At 24.6% G+C, this 20,311-nt stretch overlaps 1 protein-coding gene and 1 non-coding gene across 4 annotated transcripts in view; both read right to left on the reverse strand.

Annotated features, from left to right (window-relative positions):
- The window catches only part of LOC726935 (cardioacceleratory peptide receptor), an 81,779-nt gene that overhangs the window by 2,534 nt on the left and 58,934 nt on the right, over nucleotides 1-20,311 (reverse strand). For all 3 annotated transcript variants that reach the window (XM_001122652.4, XM_006557763.3, XM_016917134.1), the window contains 4 exons: nucleotides 11,978-12,175; nucleotides 8,459-8,553; nucleotides 7,246-7,501; nucleotides 445-625 (listed from right to left, as the gene is read on the reverse strand). In XM_001122652.4, the coding sequence (XP_001122652.2) occupies nucleotides 445-625; nucleotides 7,246-7,501; nucleotides 8,459-8,553; nucleotides 11,978-12,175 (730 nt within the window). The remainder of the gene's footprint in view (nucleotides 1-444; nucleotides 626-7,245; nucleotides 7,502-8,458; nucleotides 8,554-11,977; nucleotides 12,176-20,311) is intronic.
- Nucleotides 10,960-11,093, reverse strand: Mir3760 (microRNA 3760). Its single transcript, NR_130405.1, has one exon. It is a non-coding gene; the product is annotated as a microRNA 3760 (primary transcript).

Genomic DNA, 20,311 nt, shown 5'->3' on the forward strand with positions numbered 1-20,311 from the left:
ATTAGAATCATTCTGTTTGATTTAAACAGGTTTGTATTTTTTTTATATTAATTGTATAAAAGATAAAATAATATCGAAATCTTTTACAATTGAATTATTAATCTTTCCAGAATAAAATGTAAAGAATATTTGTTTTTTCATTTTATTTATTTTTTAAAATCACATCGATTTACAAAAAAAATTCTAACCTTAAATAGAAATAAATTCATATCGTCATATAAATTTATTTTTTTTTCTCATAAATTATCTATACAAATTATTGTTTAGTTAATTTTCGAAAATCAGAAAAATCAGCAAAAGTATTTCAAGAATTTAAAATTTTTTAAAATTCTCGAGAAATCGATCGATTTATTCTTAAGTTTAAATTCTTTGATATATTCAAATCTCGAATAGGTACTTTAGCTTAAAGCACCGAAGCTTTACTTTCATATCTTGGAACCTTACCTTACAGTTTTACAAAACGACGTGCTGAAGAGACAATATATTATTGGATTAGCAGCTGAATTCAAAGTCGTTAAACTTTGAATGAAAGTGGCAACGGCGACGACAGTTTGGGTCTTTGGCAGATATCCGAAAACTTGAAGGAGATCGAACACTATATAGGGGCTCCAACAAAGAATGAATACTGAAACGTGAAAAAATTTGATTAGATTATACACTTCATACTTCGAAATATTCTTAGTTTGACACTATCTTTTTATTATTTCCATTATTCTTTTTGAAATATAATTATTTCTAAAGTTCTCTCAACAATATTTACATATTCGAATAGCATTTAAATTTTAGGTTAGAATATAGTTCATCATAATAAATGCATAATTTTTTTTTTACAATAAAATATTCAAGTTGTAATTACTATATATATATTATTTTTAATGTTATATACTAAGAATATTTAATTAGTAGAAAAGATTTACACATTATTTTTTTTTTTTTTACAATAAACTATTCAAGTTGTAATTATTATGTATATATATTATTTTTGATATTATATATTAAGAATATTTAATTAGTAGAAAAGATTTACACATTATTTTTTTTCTACAATAAATTATTCAAATTGTGATTATTATATATATATATATTATTTTTGATATACTATTATATTTAACACATAACAAATATCATTTGAATTAAGGATATTTAATAGAAAGGATTTACTATACTAAGAATATTTAATTAGTAGAAAAGATTTACACATTATTTTCTTTTATAATAAACTATTGAAGTTGTAATTATATATATATATATATACACATATTATTTTTGATATTATATACTAAGAATATTTAATTAGTAGAAAAGATTTACACATTATTTTTTTTTTTACAATAAACTATTCAAGTTGTAATTATATATATATATATATATATATATATATATTATTTTTGATATTGTATATTATTATATTTAACACATAACAAATATCATTTGAATTAAGGATATTTAATTAATAGAAAGAATTTACTATACTAAGAATATTTAATTAGTAGAAAAGATTTATATTTTTATTATTTTTTTTTATAATAAACTATTCAAGTTGTAATTATATATATATATATATTATTTTTTATATACTATTATATTTAACACATAACAAATATCATTTGAATTAAGGATATTTAATTAATAGAAAGGATTTACACATTTGTGAAAATATAAATATTGCATATGGAAAAATTAATAAAACTATCATTGATATTTACAATATTAATATCGAAAATCAAATAACAAAATTATTGAAAAATTCAAGATGACTGAAAATCTCGTTTCAAAACTTTTCGAAATCGATTACGTATTAATTTTAAATGAATGGTTATGCAAAAGTGTGAATGAGAAACGTTAAAAAGATGGAAATCTATCGCGGTTGAGCGGAGAGTAAAAAAGTTCCAAAATTAATTTCCTCGCAAAACATTACGTCCGCCATCTTCTCCTCTCATTTTTTTTTTTCCATTTTCCTCAACGACATGAATATTCATGGTTGGTAACCAAGTAAAATAAATTATCCAGCCATTACTACTATCTTTGACGTCGAAATAAATAAGAGTAATCTCTTCTCTAACAAAGAATTACTAGAAAAAAAAAAACAAAAAAGGAAAAGAAAAAAAGACTAATTTAATGTAATATTTATATAAGTTTCTATCTACTCAAATTTTACATTTTTACATCAAGGAATGTGATGAATAAAATTTCTCAAGAGAAATTGACAAACTTAAATTGTCTCGTTCTCGAATAAACATGAATAAATAATAAAATACGATTAAGGAAAATATTAGAAAATCGGATAAAAGCTTATCTTAATTCGTTTAACTCAATAAGAAGTTAATGAGAAAATATTCGAAAACGTAGTTAAGGATAATAAGACGGATTTGAAAATCCTTCAATTTGAGAAGATTTCTGTTCTGTTTCTGCAGAGAAATTTTAATGGATAAATTATTAAAATCGATCGAATATTTTAAGAGAATTTAATTTTTAAAATGATTTTTCTTTATTAAAATTGTCGGATCGAGTAAAAGGGGAGAAAGATTTGAGTATGAAAATTAAAATGGAAATTAAAATAAAATGTTAATACGAGATATTACTGCATCCGGATTTATTCCAAATCTGAATTTCATTATTTCATATTTGATATGAAATAATCTGAATATTTGAAGATTTTTGTTATTCACTGTTATTATTATTAATATTACGTAAAATATAATTTTAAAATCTGAACACTTTGACAAATAAAAAAAATTGAATTAAATATACTACTTGCAAATGTTTCCTTTGAAGAATAGTTTTAATTAAGAGTTTTAATTAAAAGCATGACTCCATTCTTTTGAAATTCGAAAAATTTCAAACGAATCTTATCTTTGAATTTGCACTGGAAAAACTTCAGAAATCAAAAGAGACGTATATAACCTATAAAGATAAAACCATCTTCAAGAGTTTCGTATTTACGTATTTACATCAGAAAATTTTTACGCATCTTTGGAAGGATAAACAAAAACAAAGAAACTTTCTTCGTTATCCGCGGATGTTTATGCTTTTATGCAAAATTCGAACAGAATTTGACAAGAATACATGTAATATTCAAAAACATATACGAAATATTACATCCAAGTATACTTTGAATTATAATATTCGAGAAATAAAGCAAATCTTTCTTCAAATCCTCATTTCTCTACTAAAAGTTTCGAGAATAGATTCCAGAGAGATAAATCAGAGAGCTAAATTAAATTCGATTTTTAATGATTCCTTGTCTCGAATACGCAACATCGACGAGATTGCATAAAAGCATTCGAAGAGTTTTCATGAACGAACGCATTGTTCTTAGCCTCTTGCTTATTCTAATCATGAATCACGAACCCTTTTATCGTTATTTCGGTAGAGATATTGATTTCACCCAAGTTTATCGACCTCGATTTTCGTCGTGCACATCGCTTGAACTTGACATCTTTCTTTAATCCGATTAACGATGGGAGTGGAGGGGGGAGTGAAGACGATTGATGATGCGATGCTAGCGCCACATTAACTATCATAACCTATTATACGTTTATAATTTTTCTTCTAATCACTTTTATTATTTACATTTTTTATCTTATGTGCTTAATTACTTTTCTACTCAAATTATTACTTACAATTTTATTAATTTTTGAAATTTTCCACTCGTCACAGCGTTAAGAGTTTAATTAGTAATTTAATTAATTAATTAATTAATTTAAAATGAATTTAAAAGTTTGCTTTTGATATAGTTATTTTTTTATTGACAATATCTCATTTCATTCAAAATGAAAAGCGGTTCAAACTCTCGAAAAAATTTTAGATGCTACAAAAATATTGACGCGAAAATTAAAATTAGTCATCCTAATGTTAAAAATAGTCGATAAACCAAACAATTCTGATACCATCCTTTTTTTTTTTTTTATAAATTGCTGATCCACGATTGTTTCACACGAGAAATGATTTTTTTCCATTTTAATACTTTTCTCGAATTCGAATTGTATCGAGGAGAGTTGCATGGATGAAACTCGAATCTCATTTGATCGATCTCCGTTGGGAACGATTTTCTTGACTGGAAAAAAAAAAAAAAGAAAAAAAGAATTTTTAACCGAGACATCGTCGAGAAACGAATCTGATTAGAGCAAGGTAATTCTTGTTACATATAAACTCGTTCCCTCGAGAAATGTAAGGAAGAGGACAGTTATTTTGAACGAGGCAAAGGATGCGAAACTTTTGAACTCGGCCATCTTGGTAATTTCAACTTGATCACGACAAAAAATAATTTCGATCTTTGATATTGTACACGTACGTTTGACGTCAATTCCATTGGATTTATATAAAAAAAAAAAAAAAAAAACTGCGTTATAATTTTTCTTCCCTTCCTTTCTGTCCGGTTGTTTTAGAAGATTGGTATTGTCCTCTATGGGCTTGAATTCCTACAGCTCTGTACTTAACGAAATGAAAGAACAGTGGTTACGAGTACAAAGGAAGATTTCATTTTCTAAAGAATAAAATTTTTCTTGGATTTCATAGGGTGTAATTTTTTTTTACTATACTAGTGTTTAAATAACAATAAAAATAAATAATATAATTAGAAGAAGGGGAGGGGATAATTAAAGTTTTTTCTTATTTAAGTTTATAAAATATTGTAAAAATTTATCAATATTTAAATTAACAAACTCTATTCGTTATCCAAATCGTGTAATGTGAAATGGATATTATTAAATTAATAAAAAGTGAATAGATAAAAATAATAATTCTAATAATTTACAATTTATTATTAAGATACATTTGCAATATGAAGAATTATTAGACATTTTAATTTCATTGTGTCGCCATTTCAAAAAAATTATTTTTTGCAAAAAATTGAATTCACATTAGATCATTTTTAATTCAATTTTGTAATAACAAAAAAATTCATAGATATGTGCTAACATGATTATTTGATCTTTTTTCTAATTATCTTATGAACATAATGTATTTAATGAACTATTATTATTATTAATATAAAATCATGTTTGTTGCTTTAGCAATTTTTTTTAACAATATTAGTTAAAATTGAGTTGTAATTATTTAAATTAAAAGTATTTTATATATAAAAATATAATTCTTAGTAGAAAATTAGAAAAACATTTGTACAATAATTTATAAACTAATAGATAGACATTTTTTTATAGATTTTATAATTTTAAACTAAAATTGTAATCAGATAAATCAATGAAAAATTTTAAAAATTCTAAAAATATATAATAAAAAATAAATGATAAATATTAATAGATTTCATTATCAATTTAATTATATCAGAAATATAAATATATAATTTCAATTAAAATTAAAAGATGATAAATGTATCAAAGGCAAATTAAATGCACTTTCTATGAAATATAAATTTTAAATTTCCTTGTTAAAAAGAATGAAAATCAAATAGAAGAAAGATATTATATTATAAAAGATATTTCCATACTATTTCAAATTACACAAAATTATATACAAAACAATTGGAAAAATTGATAAAAATTTGATTTCATGTCAATTTTTTCCCCAATCGAAAAATAATTTTGCTCCACAATTGTGCACAAAAATTTTCATCAAAATCGGATATTTTTAACAATATATAATCTAACAATATCTACGATAATCATCGCAAGATAGATATCGATTATCCAAAATAAATGTCTTCCAAGAGTTATCAACTTGCCCTCTCTTGGCTTCTCTTCTCTCGATTCGACTTCATTGCCTCTTAACTTACTAAGAGAGAACGTTTCTTGCCGGCGAAAGATAGAGATAAAAATTGATGGAGACGAAAATTATAACCCACGAGATAACCCGACGACAATATCTCGAGATCATTGAAATCACCGGAATGGCCATCGCAAAACCCGGATTTCAGATTCCGCAAGAGTAATCCCCGCGCGACGATTAAGCAGAGAGCGCGACACTTAACCGGCCACCCAATCGAATTCCAAACGATTTCCCAGAGAGAAGTTCGAGGGGAGATCCCCCTCCAAACCTATCCTTTTCGCGCGCCGCAAATGCATAATCGTATATAAGGTGGAGGGGGGAGGCGAGGAAATGGAAAAGGCATCTTTACGATTCTCCCCCCTCCCCCCTCCTCATCCCTGATAAACGCGGATTCAAGTTCGCTGGAACTCTCGGATCGTCCCGCGTTCATTAAATTTTTATGCCAGCAATGGGATTCCTCCCCTCCCCAAAAAAAAATCGGGGGATTTTAAATTAAGTTATCGTTGTATCATCTCTCGCGATCATAAAAATTTTGGCAAGTTTACGACATCGGTTAATATCGTATCCCGTGGAACTGGTTCAATCGTAATCTAAAGCAGAATTAGACGAAGTTTCGCCGCGGTCGAGAGTTTTACGATTATTGTTCTTCGCCAGACGTAAATCTATTCTTTCGAAAGTTGTGTCAAAGTTATGCGTGGTTATCTAGTTTGCCAAAAAATATTCGGTTAATTTATTCGATCGATTGGCAGAGATTCAATAATAAACGAGTGATAAGATTAAAAGAAAAATATTGATCGATAATAATTTTATAATTGTGAAAAATTCATATGTATTTTTTTTGTATTCCTTCTCTTGTATATTTAAACAAGATCGTCTGAATTGAAGATCTTTAATGCGTTTTAATACTTCAATGCAAAAATACTTTTCTTCTTCGTTTTATTTCAAATTGTATAAAACAAATTATTTAAACATCACAATTTTAGAATGGATTCTCTTTGCAGATGATTCTATAGAAGTATTATTATTCTGTTGACAGAGACGGTATGAAACATCATTGCCGCAGGAACACGATAACATCGATTGTCATTAATATTCAAAATATTGATTGAACGGAATCGCTTTCCGGACTCCTCTCTTGCTTCCGAGCAAATATCATATCACTTTGTAAATAACGGAGCGAAGCGTAAATAATTATAGGTATATAATAGCATATAATAGAAGTATTATGAAAAATTTGTAAATGAACAAATGAGAAATCGAGTCAAATATTTAAATTATCGTATCGTGTATTGCTTAAATTTATTAAACGTATTTGTTTTGCTCTTCCCCTCCTCTCCTTTTCCCTCCAAAAATGTTTTACGAATAAATGGAAAACGGAGAGCGCGATCGAATCAACCGTATCTTCGTATATTACATACGTTGAATATATTTTATGCAATATATATATTCCACGTCACACGTGACGTGCGCAAGACAGATGCGCAAAGTCACAGTGACAGGTCCGTGGTTCTTACTCACCGAACACTATAACGAGGGTCATTTTGACCGTCTTAACTTTGGCTCTAGGGATAAGTCCTCGAGACGATACCCTCCTGGTGTCCCTAGTGGGTCCCTGGCGTAATGCCCCCCCTTGCGACCATATAGTGGCCACGATCACAGCATAACAGCCCCCTATTATCAGGGTAGGGGCTATAAAGAGGGTGAAGCTGACCAAGCTCATGTAGATCTTCCACTGCGTAGGCGAGCCCAGGTCTATCCAGCATTGTGTCTTCCCCTGGTGAATCGTCCTGTCGATTATCCTCGTGCCACGGCCGAAATTAACCCAACAATCGTTCGTTTAAATCGTATCACCTCGTATAATTTCACGTAATGGGGTGCACAACATTTTGAACACTTTGACGTTTTGGAATAATGTTTTCGATCAAATTTGTTAACGATTGTTAACAAAATATGTATTTTACATGTTTGATATTGCTAAAGGGATAATATTTTTAAATGGATTTTTTATTCAATATTTAGGTTAGAATTTTGTAAATGATATGTATATATTTATATACATTTTGTATAGGGAATATGAGACAGTGTAGCCAACGTCAAAGTGTTAAAATGATTTTATTAAAAGAAATTATGCTTTCTATGAAAGTTTGAAATATTTTAAAAGTTTGAAATTAAATGAAATATTTTATTGGAAAAAAAGTATCTTTTTTCTATATACATCTTATAAAGATCTGATTTCATATTAATTTTATTAAAAATTCAATTTCCTACGATTCCGTAACAATTAATTTTCCATTTAAAATTAAACGATCGATTCTCTTTACGAAGTCTTAAACAATTCTATTGAATAAAATCGTAATTAAAATCGATTTGGAATAATTTCAAACCATTTCACGTCGATTAATGGATGTTTAACGTAATTTTACAAATAACTTTTTTTCTCGTATAAAATAATCATGTATATAGATTAAATTAAATGAAAATTTTCAATTTCGTGCAAAAATTTAATCGGTAATTGAATCGAATGATCGTCAATTTTAAAAATATCATCGTTTCGCTTAATTAAGATCGAAATCTTTAACCTTGAAAAAATTTGTCGGAAAATTTCACAATTTTTCTTTTAATTTTAAACGATTAAAATTTTTCGAAAAAATTCCACGACGTATTGTTGTTTGTTTTTTAACGGAAATGAGAAATCTTCTGAAAATTTTCTTTTTAACAAATCGATCGATACCTCTACACGCTTCTCCTCGTAGAGGAAAATGATCGGCGCGCTAAACAATGCCGATAATCCCCAGGCACTTATCACCAAGGCTCTGGCTCTCCACCCTGTAATTAAAATTGGATTTCCATCGTTAAATCGATTTCTCCACAATGGGGAAGCAATTCTGGGCAAGCAAATTCGTTATGTCATCCTTATGATTATGGCACGAGGTATGAACGAACAGACTTGAGCACACGAATTTCGAACTCGTCCATTTCATAACACGAACGCACCTCGAAGGTAAAGATAAAATTTAGATCGATTCGAAATTGACGAGTAATAGGGGAAGATTGAATAAATATTAGTTGAAATTTTAGCCTCGGATACTTACTTTCGAAGATATTAATGAAAAATATTCAATTCTACTTATATTATAGAGAATGTGATTAAAAACTTCGATATCTTCGTTAGTAGATGTCGTTGTCATCGAGTTTCTAATAACTGATGTATACATAAATACGTTGACAATAACGACATCTACAAAATATATACATAGTATATTTATATAAGACGTCGCATTCGCTTCTGAAAAATTGTAAATAAATACTTTTAAATTCTAATTTGATTCGCGTAATAATAATAATTATTAATTATCTGCGAGCTAAACTTTTTTTTTATCGTCATTCAAACGTGTTAATTTTTTGAAAACGAGTGATTATTGATGATTTTTGGTGATTTTAATGTCTATATGTGCAGTTTTAAACATGTGTCTGTGTAAAGAATATATACATATATATACAATATATAAAAAAAATTGATATTTTTCAAAATTTTTTTAGTGATTATATTTATATTAATTATTAATACATATTATTATTCTTTATCTTTTGATGATTTTATAAAAATTCAGATTCTTTTTTCTTTAAATCAAGTACGATATATTGGTATATAAACGTTTTAAGTAATCATTTTTAATTCGTAATTAAGTTATATTGAGTTTGGCTATAGGATTATAATAAAAAAAAATAAAAATAATGAAAATTCATATGTATATGCAAAATACAGTAATGATTATTAAAATTTGTAATTAAATTCTGTTCAAGTCTTCAAATTTTATTAAAAAACAAAAATATTGAAAATTGAAACTGTTTCTAATTTTTTTTGATCGGACGATTATATAAAATCGAAAATTTTTCATTAATATCTCAGAAATTAATAAATTACTATTACGAAGCTAAAATTTTATATTTTATGATCTATCCTTTTTTCCAAAAAAGATATACAAATCAAATGAAAATTGTCGAGAATTATTTTTTTATTAAGAATAAAAGTTACTAACATTTTTCTAGAGTGTTTTTAGAAAATATTTTCTAAAAAATATTTACTGAGAGTGAAAATTATAATAGAAAAATAATAATTTTCGAATAGAATTTTTTTCTCAAATTTTATTTATATCCTTATCCGAGTGATAAAATAAAAAAAAAAGAGAGAAAAGGAATATAATGATATATAAGAGTATAATCAAAAGTTTCGATGGAATAAAGAAACTTCCATTTCATTATTTTAATAAAGAAATGTTTTGATATTTTTATTTTGAAATATGGAATCTATACTGTTATGTGGAGAAATATTATTCAAAGAAACAGGAATTTACATCAATGTTATTAAAATAGAAAAGATTGATTAATCAAGGAAACATGGAATTTTTTAATGTTTTTTTATTCTGTCACGATTTTTTATCTTTTGGCTTGCTTTTTATATACGATATGCATTAGGTACAGCTTGGTGGAATAAAAAAGATGAGATTGTAATGCTCGTTGATTTACTTTGAGAATGACATCTTGATCATTGGTAAATGTGTCTCGGATGTTAGTTCGTGATGGAAAAGGAAATGTGAAAAAATGTGGAAGAAAATGATTCATTCGTTGGAGTATGTATTTTTCTTCTATTTGATGGGAATATTGATAGGAATAGGAAATATATAATTATTTTATTTAAATTTTGGCAAGTAAAAATAATTTTTTTTTTAATATTCTTTACTTTTAATTCTTGAGATGATTGTTTATATTTAATAACAAAAAGAAAATCTCGAATAAATGGATACTGAATGAACGAATTTTCATTTAGGAATTTTATGACAATTTTTTTTTTTTAAATATTTACTAAATAATTATAAAAATATATCTATTTTATTAAATATTATGATAGTTTTTTTTAAATTCTTTGTTTTTAATTTTAAAAGATTGATTAAGGGGATGATTATTTAAATTTAACAATAAAAATAGAAAGAATAAATATTAAACAGATTTTCATTCATGAATCTTGTGACAACTTTTTTGGAAATGTTTGTTGAACAATTATAAATATATATAATATTTATTGTATAAATATTACAATTTTAAGAAATGTTTTTTATATTATTTATAGAATAGTCTTTTTTAATATTCTTAAAGATGAGATTAAATATTCTTATTCTGCTTAATGGAAACAAAAAAATATAAATATGGATCTGAAAATGTTTGATGAACAATTATAAATATTTATCTAATTTATAAATAATATCATAATTTGAATGAAAAATAATCTTTCTTGACATTCTCTATTTTTCTAGAAATGATTATTCATATGATTTAAGAATAAGAAAATATTAAACAAATTTTTATTTAAATTAATCTTAACTGTTCTAATGAATTTTCTATAAATGAATAATTAAACATAATGATAAACATGATAAATATAAATATTTATTATTTAAATTTCACAAATTATTATTTATTTTATTATTATATACTTTTTTTCTTATAAAAGTAATGATACATTTTTTTGATCACAGATTTTTTATTAGAAATTGGAATTTCAATAATTTCATTTATGTAACAAAATTTGAGATTTGAATTTTATAACAATATCGATAAATAATGGAATTTCAGGTGATGAAATGGAGTAATATATTTTGTTAAATTAAATTATTTTACAATTAAAAAAAATTATTAAAAGTTAAGCAAGGAATCGATAAACTCAAAATGGATCTATACTATAGGTATTATAAAATTCGAAAAAGCAAAAAGTTATAATAAAATAACAAGTTGTATGTATTTTATATCCAATTAAAAGTTGAAAGCAAGTACCATAATCTTGATGAAACACTCACTAGGATTACATTGGTAATTATAAATTGGTGAGCAAGTTTGGATTAATATTTAAATAAATGTTACACAAAAGTTCAGATAATCAAATATCCCGTGTTTTAAATTAAATTATTTTTAAACCCTCTCCAGTTATATATTTTATTTTCGAGATATTTTAACCAAATATTTTAATTATATCGTTCGACATTAAAAATCGTTAAAAATCTGTCAATGTAAACCTATTACTCGTATAATTATATTTATATATAAATTCAATTTTTCGAGCATATAAATATCTATTTAAATTTATTATTCGAATGAAATTTAAAATAAATTAAATTCGTACTATTTACAAGTAAATAATTTATTTATTCGATAAACGTTTAACAAGGAATTAAATTAGAGTAACGAGAGTACTTACATCTGCCAGTGAAATTCATAGGTCTCGTAATGGCGTCGTATCTGTCGATTGACAAGGCGACGAGCACGTATGTCGAACTATACGTAACGACAGCTTGCATGAACCTTATCAGCTTGCAAGCAACGTTACCCGCATGCCAAGACACCGTCGTTTTCCAAATTATATCTGTTAGCACGGATATCAAGCCCACCAATAAATCTGCAATGAGATATTCACCGTCGTGAGATGATTTATTGTTATTATTATGTGGGATGTTCGATTATAGATGCTTAGAAATAATGTAAGGCATAATTTTCCCATATAAGAAGGAAATTAATCCATCTATTTACAAAGTTATATTCGAAATCTTCCAACAATTGTCTCTTATAAGAATAATATAAAGATAATAAAAAGAAAAATAACAGGAATGCAAATAAAATAAAGATTGCAAAAAAACAAAGTCAATATATAGAAATGCAATAATGTCAAAATAGTTGAAATAATAAAATTCTTTTATAAATGCAAATGCACTTTTTCTTAAAATTTTCTTAAAGTCTTCTCAAAATTTTTATAATTGAATCGATTTAATTTCTTTTATATATCGTTCATTATAAGTGCAAATAAAAATAAAATTTTTAAAAATTTTTTATTTCTTTTTGTAATTTCTTATTTCTATTAATTCTTATATTTTTTTTTATATATTATTTTGTATTTCGTCTGCTTATTTGAAAATCATTATATTTTTCTCAACTTTATTGAAATTTGATATTTTCCTCGATTTTGAATTATTATAATTAAGAAATACAATCGAAAATGCATTTTATAATTTTATTCTTCATATTTTTCATTTGTAGAATCATTGTAGAAATTTCTAAATTTGTTTTTTCAAAGTTAAATTTTTATCTACTAAACTCTGTATAGCAATAGATGGCAACTTAATATAACTTTCTGGTGAACGAAATTAATGGACCATTTGGAAACGTGTTCATTAACCGTGACCAACTATTTTAAAATATTTTAACGAAGTCATTGCTATCAAGAACACGTGAACTATTTCCAATTTATATTTTAATCCATTTTATGCGCTTTAATTCTCGTACAAATTCCTGTTATTTCAAGAAAATCATGTAGTGTATACATAGCGCGTTGCATTATCGATATATTGCAAAAATATAAAGAAAATTGATTCGAGAAATATTTATTAAATTATACAATTTACAATTTAAATAAATAAACATTTTAATCAAATACATATACTATTTATATATCGAATAATTTCCATATATTTTTATTTTTAATATTTTTTTTCGTATAAATAAAAATCGATCATATCGTTATTTACAATGTCTTGTTTTTCTATACAATATGTAGATTAACATTCTGCGAGTTTATTATTACGAATTCATTGTATATTTACATAGATATAAAATCAATCAATCGTACCAACCTATAAATCGCAATCTATATAGAAATTGCTATTGTTATTTTTATAGTCATTAACTATTTGACACTTATTTTGATATAACTACATTATTATATTTCTCTTGATATTTAATTCAAAGACAGTGTTGTTAATCATAATTATTTATTAGAAATCGTATTAATTTTCTTTTTTTGTTTTTCTTTACCATACATTGGTAAAGAAAACTTGCAGTCTATGTAAATATTACGATAAAACGAAGAGATTCAATAAGATAACAATTCAAAAATATTAAAAAATTCGAAATAAATAGAATTATCCTAAAAAGTGATTAATTTTTAAAAAATTTTTCTTATTATAAAATTATAAATTATTTGAAATATTATGAAATGGAATTACAATTCAAAAAGTGATAAGAAATGGTTTATCGATTCGAAATAGTGAAGATAGAATAAATATAAATCGAAAAAATTAATTTTTATTTTCTTTACTATGGAAATTTATTTAAATAATTATTATATATTACAAAATATTGCACTTCAAAAGAGGTTAGAAATCACTGTGTTAGGCATTATTAAAGAATGTTGAAACACATATATCACGAATGGGGATTCTGATTTTCCACGAGAGGACAGAAGTGTCATAAAGAAGTGGTTTAAAGGATATCGTATAAAGTGTTGCGATCGGTTATCCATAAAAAAGACCCTCGAAAGTGAGATTTCACTCTACCAATTCCCATGTGAAACGGTCGAAACCGAGCTCGTATATTTTCCTCTGATATTGAAATTCGATTGGATATACTTATGATACGACAATAACGTGGATTATTTAATCCAATTTTTCCATCCAAAAAATTAATCGAAGCTATTGTAATATATATCTTAATTTTTAACATTTATTCAGATTTTGTTAGTCAATTTTATATTTATATTGGCAATTTTACAATAATCATAATTTCATATCAAAAGAAATAATGCAATAGTTGTAATTATAAAAGCATAAAACCAACAATATAGTAGCATACAATAATATATCAATTCAAAATGATTTTTATATATTTATATTTTTATAATAATTGCAGTAAACTATGTAAAATAAATAACTATGTAAATAGATTATGACTAGTAAATTCAAAATTAAAGTATAATATGTATAATAATATAAAGGATATCATATATTGGTGATACATATAAAAATACATTAAAAAAGAAAAAAATATTTGTTTAAGGATTTGTTTTCAAATTAAATTATAAATAAAACTGATAAATTGAAACCATCGATAAAAGATTATTTTTCATATAAAAATAATTGAAAAATATAGAAAAAAATTTTATTTTATTGAAAAATCATATAAACAATTAATGAATTTTTAAATTCGATCAAAAAATAATTTTTAAATGAAAAAATTTACCTTATATTTTTACATAATCGATTATTAATAATTCATTCAATATTTATTCGTATGTATTAATTCTATTTATATAAAATTCTCAAATTTGATTTATTAAATAAAATTCTGAAATGAAAAAATTTTATTCTTTTTTTTTTGATACGTAAAATTAGCAATTATATGATACTATTATGCAATTATACATAATAATATGTCCTAAATATGTTATAATCATGATTTGATAAAATTTAAAGAAGTTTTCAATTTATTTTTTTCCTCTTTAGAAAATTAATTTTTCTTTTGACAATCAATACGATATTTATAATCTTTATAATATTAAATACCAACGCATCGGTAAGAAATAATTCCATCAAGAATTGCATCCTTCGCGCGAAATAAATCGACGACGATGATAGAGAAATTTTCTGTTGGCGAAAATGCTTCATAAAACATTTGCATGCGAATAAGCTGAAAACAGCAACTTGTCCGCAATTAACTCGATGCTAGCGACGCGCATCGACCAAATTTGAAAACGACTGAATGCCCGTTTACGAGCGAATAATCCATGATCCGTCGTAAAAGAAAAAGTGGACGATCGCGCCAACAAGCCGTAAAATTCGAATTCAAATGCCATTTTTTGTTTTTCTACCAACGAACAAACTGGACCGATAAATTATTTAAAATATAAAGATATGAAGATCGTATCGAGACGAGTGGCGAATAATATAATTAATATAAAGATATAAAAAAATTGATCGTAGCAGATAAATCTTGAAATGCATATTATCGTTTGGAAGCAGTTATATTTTGGAACAAAGAATATTTAATATATGAATAATTGTGAATGTCATTGATATTTTATGAATTATATGAAATTATCCAAAATTTATTTAAAAGTAATAAAAATGATTAGGTTTTATAATGAATTAAAGAAAGATTTGATTTCGAATTATTGAAAATTATTAAATTGTTGGTTTGATATTTATTCATTATCTTTGTTTTTGTTGCATCACTACCATACTTTGTTCTCGCTTTGTTTCATTTAATGCGAACTTAAATTGTTTATAACTTGATAAAAATTTTAATTTTTGTTTATTTTGATTTTTAGAATTGATCTTTCAAAAATGCGCCACGAATGTAGTTTTGTATGATAAAATTGTAATAAAATAAAATATAATAAAATAGATAAATATTCAAAAAGAAAGCTTCGAAATAGATAAGATAATCATTCTGAATAAATTTTTCCTATATATATATATATAATAGATTTCTTTTAAAGTTTAAAAATATATAATTTTTCGAAAAATTTTGCGTTTAATAGATCTGTTTACGTTTCTTATGGTAGAAATGAATATCTTAAAAAACACAATAGGCAAATTATCAAATGTCAATTAGTTTATAAATTATGCAAAAAGTTTTTTTGAATGCACAAACCTCATTTGCAAATTCATAGGTTAACTTTATTAATAAACTCTCGTCACAGAAAAATTAAAACACTAACTATTTATAACAGGTTTGAATTAGGTTATGTTAGGTTAGAATAGATTTTCTTTTCGTAAATATTTATTTGCTGTAAAATATATAGTGAAAATAATGTAGTAAAATTTTAATAAAATATTCTTGACACATTAATCGATCCAACACTGATTTAATTTCACATTTATTTTATATGGAAGTATCTCGTTAAAAAACGAGAATTCATCTTCCCGTTAGTCGTACAAAGAGCAAACAAATAAATTCATCATATTCTCTTTTATCTACAATCTTTCACGTCTTTTCCCTTTGTTTTTTCACTTTACGTTTCGAAATTTTCCTTTATTTTTTCCCCTTTAAACGACAAATGCACACATTCAATTCAACGCGATAACATGAAATACATCGTGGAACGATAATATCGATAGAATACGAACGATTTAACCTCCATTCCTTCTCATCTCTCTCCTTCTATCTCTCTCGTTTCGAAAGAGAGGTAAGAAACGTTTCCGATATATAAGTACACGTACGTTTGTGAATCGTTTGGATGGCTCTTACAGGCAATCGTCGTCGAATGGAAAAATGGTCTTTTTTTTTTCACGCGATGTAAAATGTCATAGGCAACGTTCACACGTGTTTTCGACCGTAAAAATCCATATTGCAAATATGGAATCCTGAAAACCAATATGTACCATGAATTTACGTAGAATTGTGACAAATGATATAACAAATTGCATCAAATTACTATACATTTGTACAGTGTTTCGATTGCCTTTTATCGTTACAGATAAAAATGTATACGGTTGTATGAAAATTGCGAATGAAACGCATGGAAATTTCGAAATACTTCTCGAAACTTTTCAATAATATTATAATTTGAAAATTTGAAAATTTTAGATTTACAAACAATTGTATTTAGATTTTAAACTTACATCCTTTATTCATTACATAAAGTGACCACTTTTGATATATATTATCTGAATTGTAAATTCTAAATGTATTTACACACAATCAGAAACATTGATCAAGTATGAACCAGCTTGGCTGAATGAAGGTTAAGTTACTGATTCTATTTTAATAATTTCATTAATTCATTAAAATAGTTTACAAGGAGAAATTTTGAACAACTTCTTATAACAAATATGTGTATACATATATGGTAATATTTTGAAATAAATTAATTCATTCTAAAATATTTATTATATTCATTTGTTATAATATTATCGTGGAATACCTTTAAAGAATCAATTTCGATTTTATCACAAATGCATAAAAATGGATTAAAGATATGTATCACGATAAAGAAGGGGAATACAATGTTCCAAGAAAGAATATCAAGAAGAACGAGTAGTAACAAAGTAATGGGCGAAGTTATAGTATCTCGTAAGTCAGAATGGAACAAGGGAAAACAGGGGCAAATCAACTTTTTCGTGTCGAGAATATTCACTAGATTGGATACAGCTTGGTTATAGCACAGATCTATATACGGAGGTCGAAGTAAATAGGTTTGTTTTGAAAGGGGAAAATGAAAGAAGGTGCGATTTACTCGAATTCTCCAAGGATATAAGTGTTTGTTCTTAACGTGCAGGGAAAAAGAATCAGACCATTGATCTTATGGATTAAGGAAGTTGAGCTCGGATTTCTCGGTTGGATTATTTTAACCAATTAAAATGTCGAATTTTTTTCTATCTGATATTCTAAGATAAACGATGTTTGTGTATCCATTCCATACACTATAATGGAATAAAAATTAGAATGTTTATAAAAATTTAAATTTTTAATAATTATAGAATATAAAAATAGAAATAAAAATTTATTTTACAATTGAAACATTATTTGTTTAAATTCAATGATACTATCTTAACTTTTTATCTAAATTTTATTTAAAGAATATAGAAATATAAGATCAAGCTTTTAATAATAAGATTGAATAATAATGATTTTAACTTGAATAAAATGACAATAATTTTCCATAACAATTAATATTATTCCAATTAGTTTCATGAATTAACAAAATATATTTTTTGTTTTTATAAAAAAATATAATAAACATACAATTTAATTATTTGAAAGAGAAAAAATAGAACTGAATTAAAGGAATAATTAAAGGAATACGTAAATATATTTTGTAATACGATACAGGAAATGACAATATCGATTGTCATTGATATCCAAAATATCGATTTAACGAAGTCGTATTCCGAACGCAGAGCAAAGCAGACGTGTTGCTCTTTGCTCTCTGTAAAATCATTATATTGTTTAATAAATTGTTTGTTAAATAAGTTAATTTTGTATAAATAATTATAAAATGATTAATCGTTATAACTATTGTAAAAATTGTAAATTCTAAAAATATATTATGAAAAATGGATTATCAACCGAATGCAGTAATTGAATATTAATAGTTGATGATGGCGCTGGCATTACCAATCATTTAATAAACATTTCCATCTTAACAAGAAATTAATGTATATGCAGATTTTCGATAGAATTTATTTTTTGCGATAAATAAAAATATATTATTGTACAATAATTCTAATTTTGAATATTAATATACGATTTATACGCTGTGCTTTTTTTAGAATAGTATAATTCTAGGGAATTCCAAGTATAATTGGAATTTCCTATATTTATTTATTTCACTCATACATTATGATTATACCGATGATAGTTATAATATGTAAGTATTATTATTTTATTGAAATTAATTTTTTTTAAATTACGTTATTTATTAGTAACATAATATTTTAATATTCTGATGGAATTTTTTTTTTCTTTTTCTCTTAAAATTATTTTTTTTAATAATGAGTTTTCTTATAGTGAGTTCATAATAGTTTTATTGATTGAAATGTATTATTATAAATAAAACGTAATTTATCAATAAAAAATAATTACGAGTAAAACTCGATATCAAATTAAATTTACAATTGACAAAATTATTCGATTCTCGAAATAATCACTTTTCAATTATGAAACGAGCGTAAAATTATTTTATGAAAATACGCGTAGAATATGAAATTATCAAAATTTCTATAATAAGATAAATACATTTACTATGTTCTTCATTCAATTAAATGTGTGTATTTTCAGAATTAATATTCATTTCTAACGAGAATACAATTTGAATACGGATTGTACGATATTTATGCAAATTAATATTTCGATGAATACGATTAAAAAAATCAAACTTGAATGAGAAATTTTATTTTGAACATTAAATATTACAATATTTCAATTGAATATTTTGTACACTTTTACATTTTGATTTTTTATAAATGCACGAATATCTGTAATTTACTAATATATTTTATTTTTATAAAAATTAATATTTCATGTTATATAATTATATTATGTTGTAATTATTCGAGTGAGCATTTTGCTTTTTAAAGTTAAATCAGTCAAAGAAAAAGATTTTTTTTCCATTCATTATTCATTGAAAAAGCAAAAGCTTAATTAATAAATAACGTGGAGTTAAAAATAAAATCTATAGAAAAATCGTTATAAAATCGTGAACATGAAAATGCTAAAATATTATAAAAGATATTTCTTTTTTTGTAGATATACAATAATAATTTTTTTCCCACGTTTTCTGACCAAATAGTTTTTATCATTCATTTTTCAAAATCAAATTATATTTTATATATAGTTTAATTTTATGATCAAAAGATTGCTATTTTAAAAAATCAATACAAAAAAATTCTTTTCAACTATGACAATGAATATACAAAAGCAATTGTAATATTTATTAAAATCTCACACAGAATTAAGAATTTATCAGCTTTTCTTTCAAACATTTTTAAATAGGAAATTTTTGATAATGTAAAAGGATTAATTCTATTAAAATTAGATTTTAATGATATTGTATATAAGTATATTTGTAATGAGAAAATCATTTTAATGTAATGACTTTTGTTATTAGAATTGAAATTTTTCTAAAAATTAAAAATATATCATATATATTATTTTTATAATATTTGTTATAATTAATTCAATAGATATATTTACTAGTCATTATTTCATTTCAATAAACAGATGTACACATTCAAAACAAAATTCCATCCTAAAAAAATTA

Source organism: Apis mellifera, linkage group LG16 (assembly GCF_003254395.2).
Source record: "Apis mellifera strain DH4 linkage group LG16, Amel_HAv3.1, whole genome shotgun sequence".
In the NCBI taxonomy this organism is placed as follows: domain Eukaryota; kingdom Metazoa; phylum Arthropoda; class Insecta; order Hymenoptera; family Apidae; genus Apis; species Apis mellifera.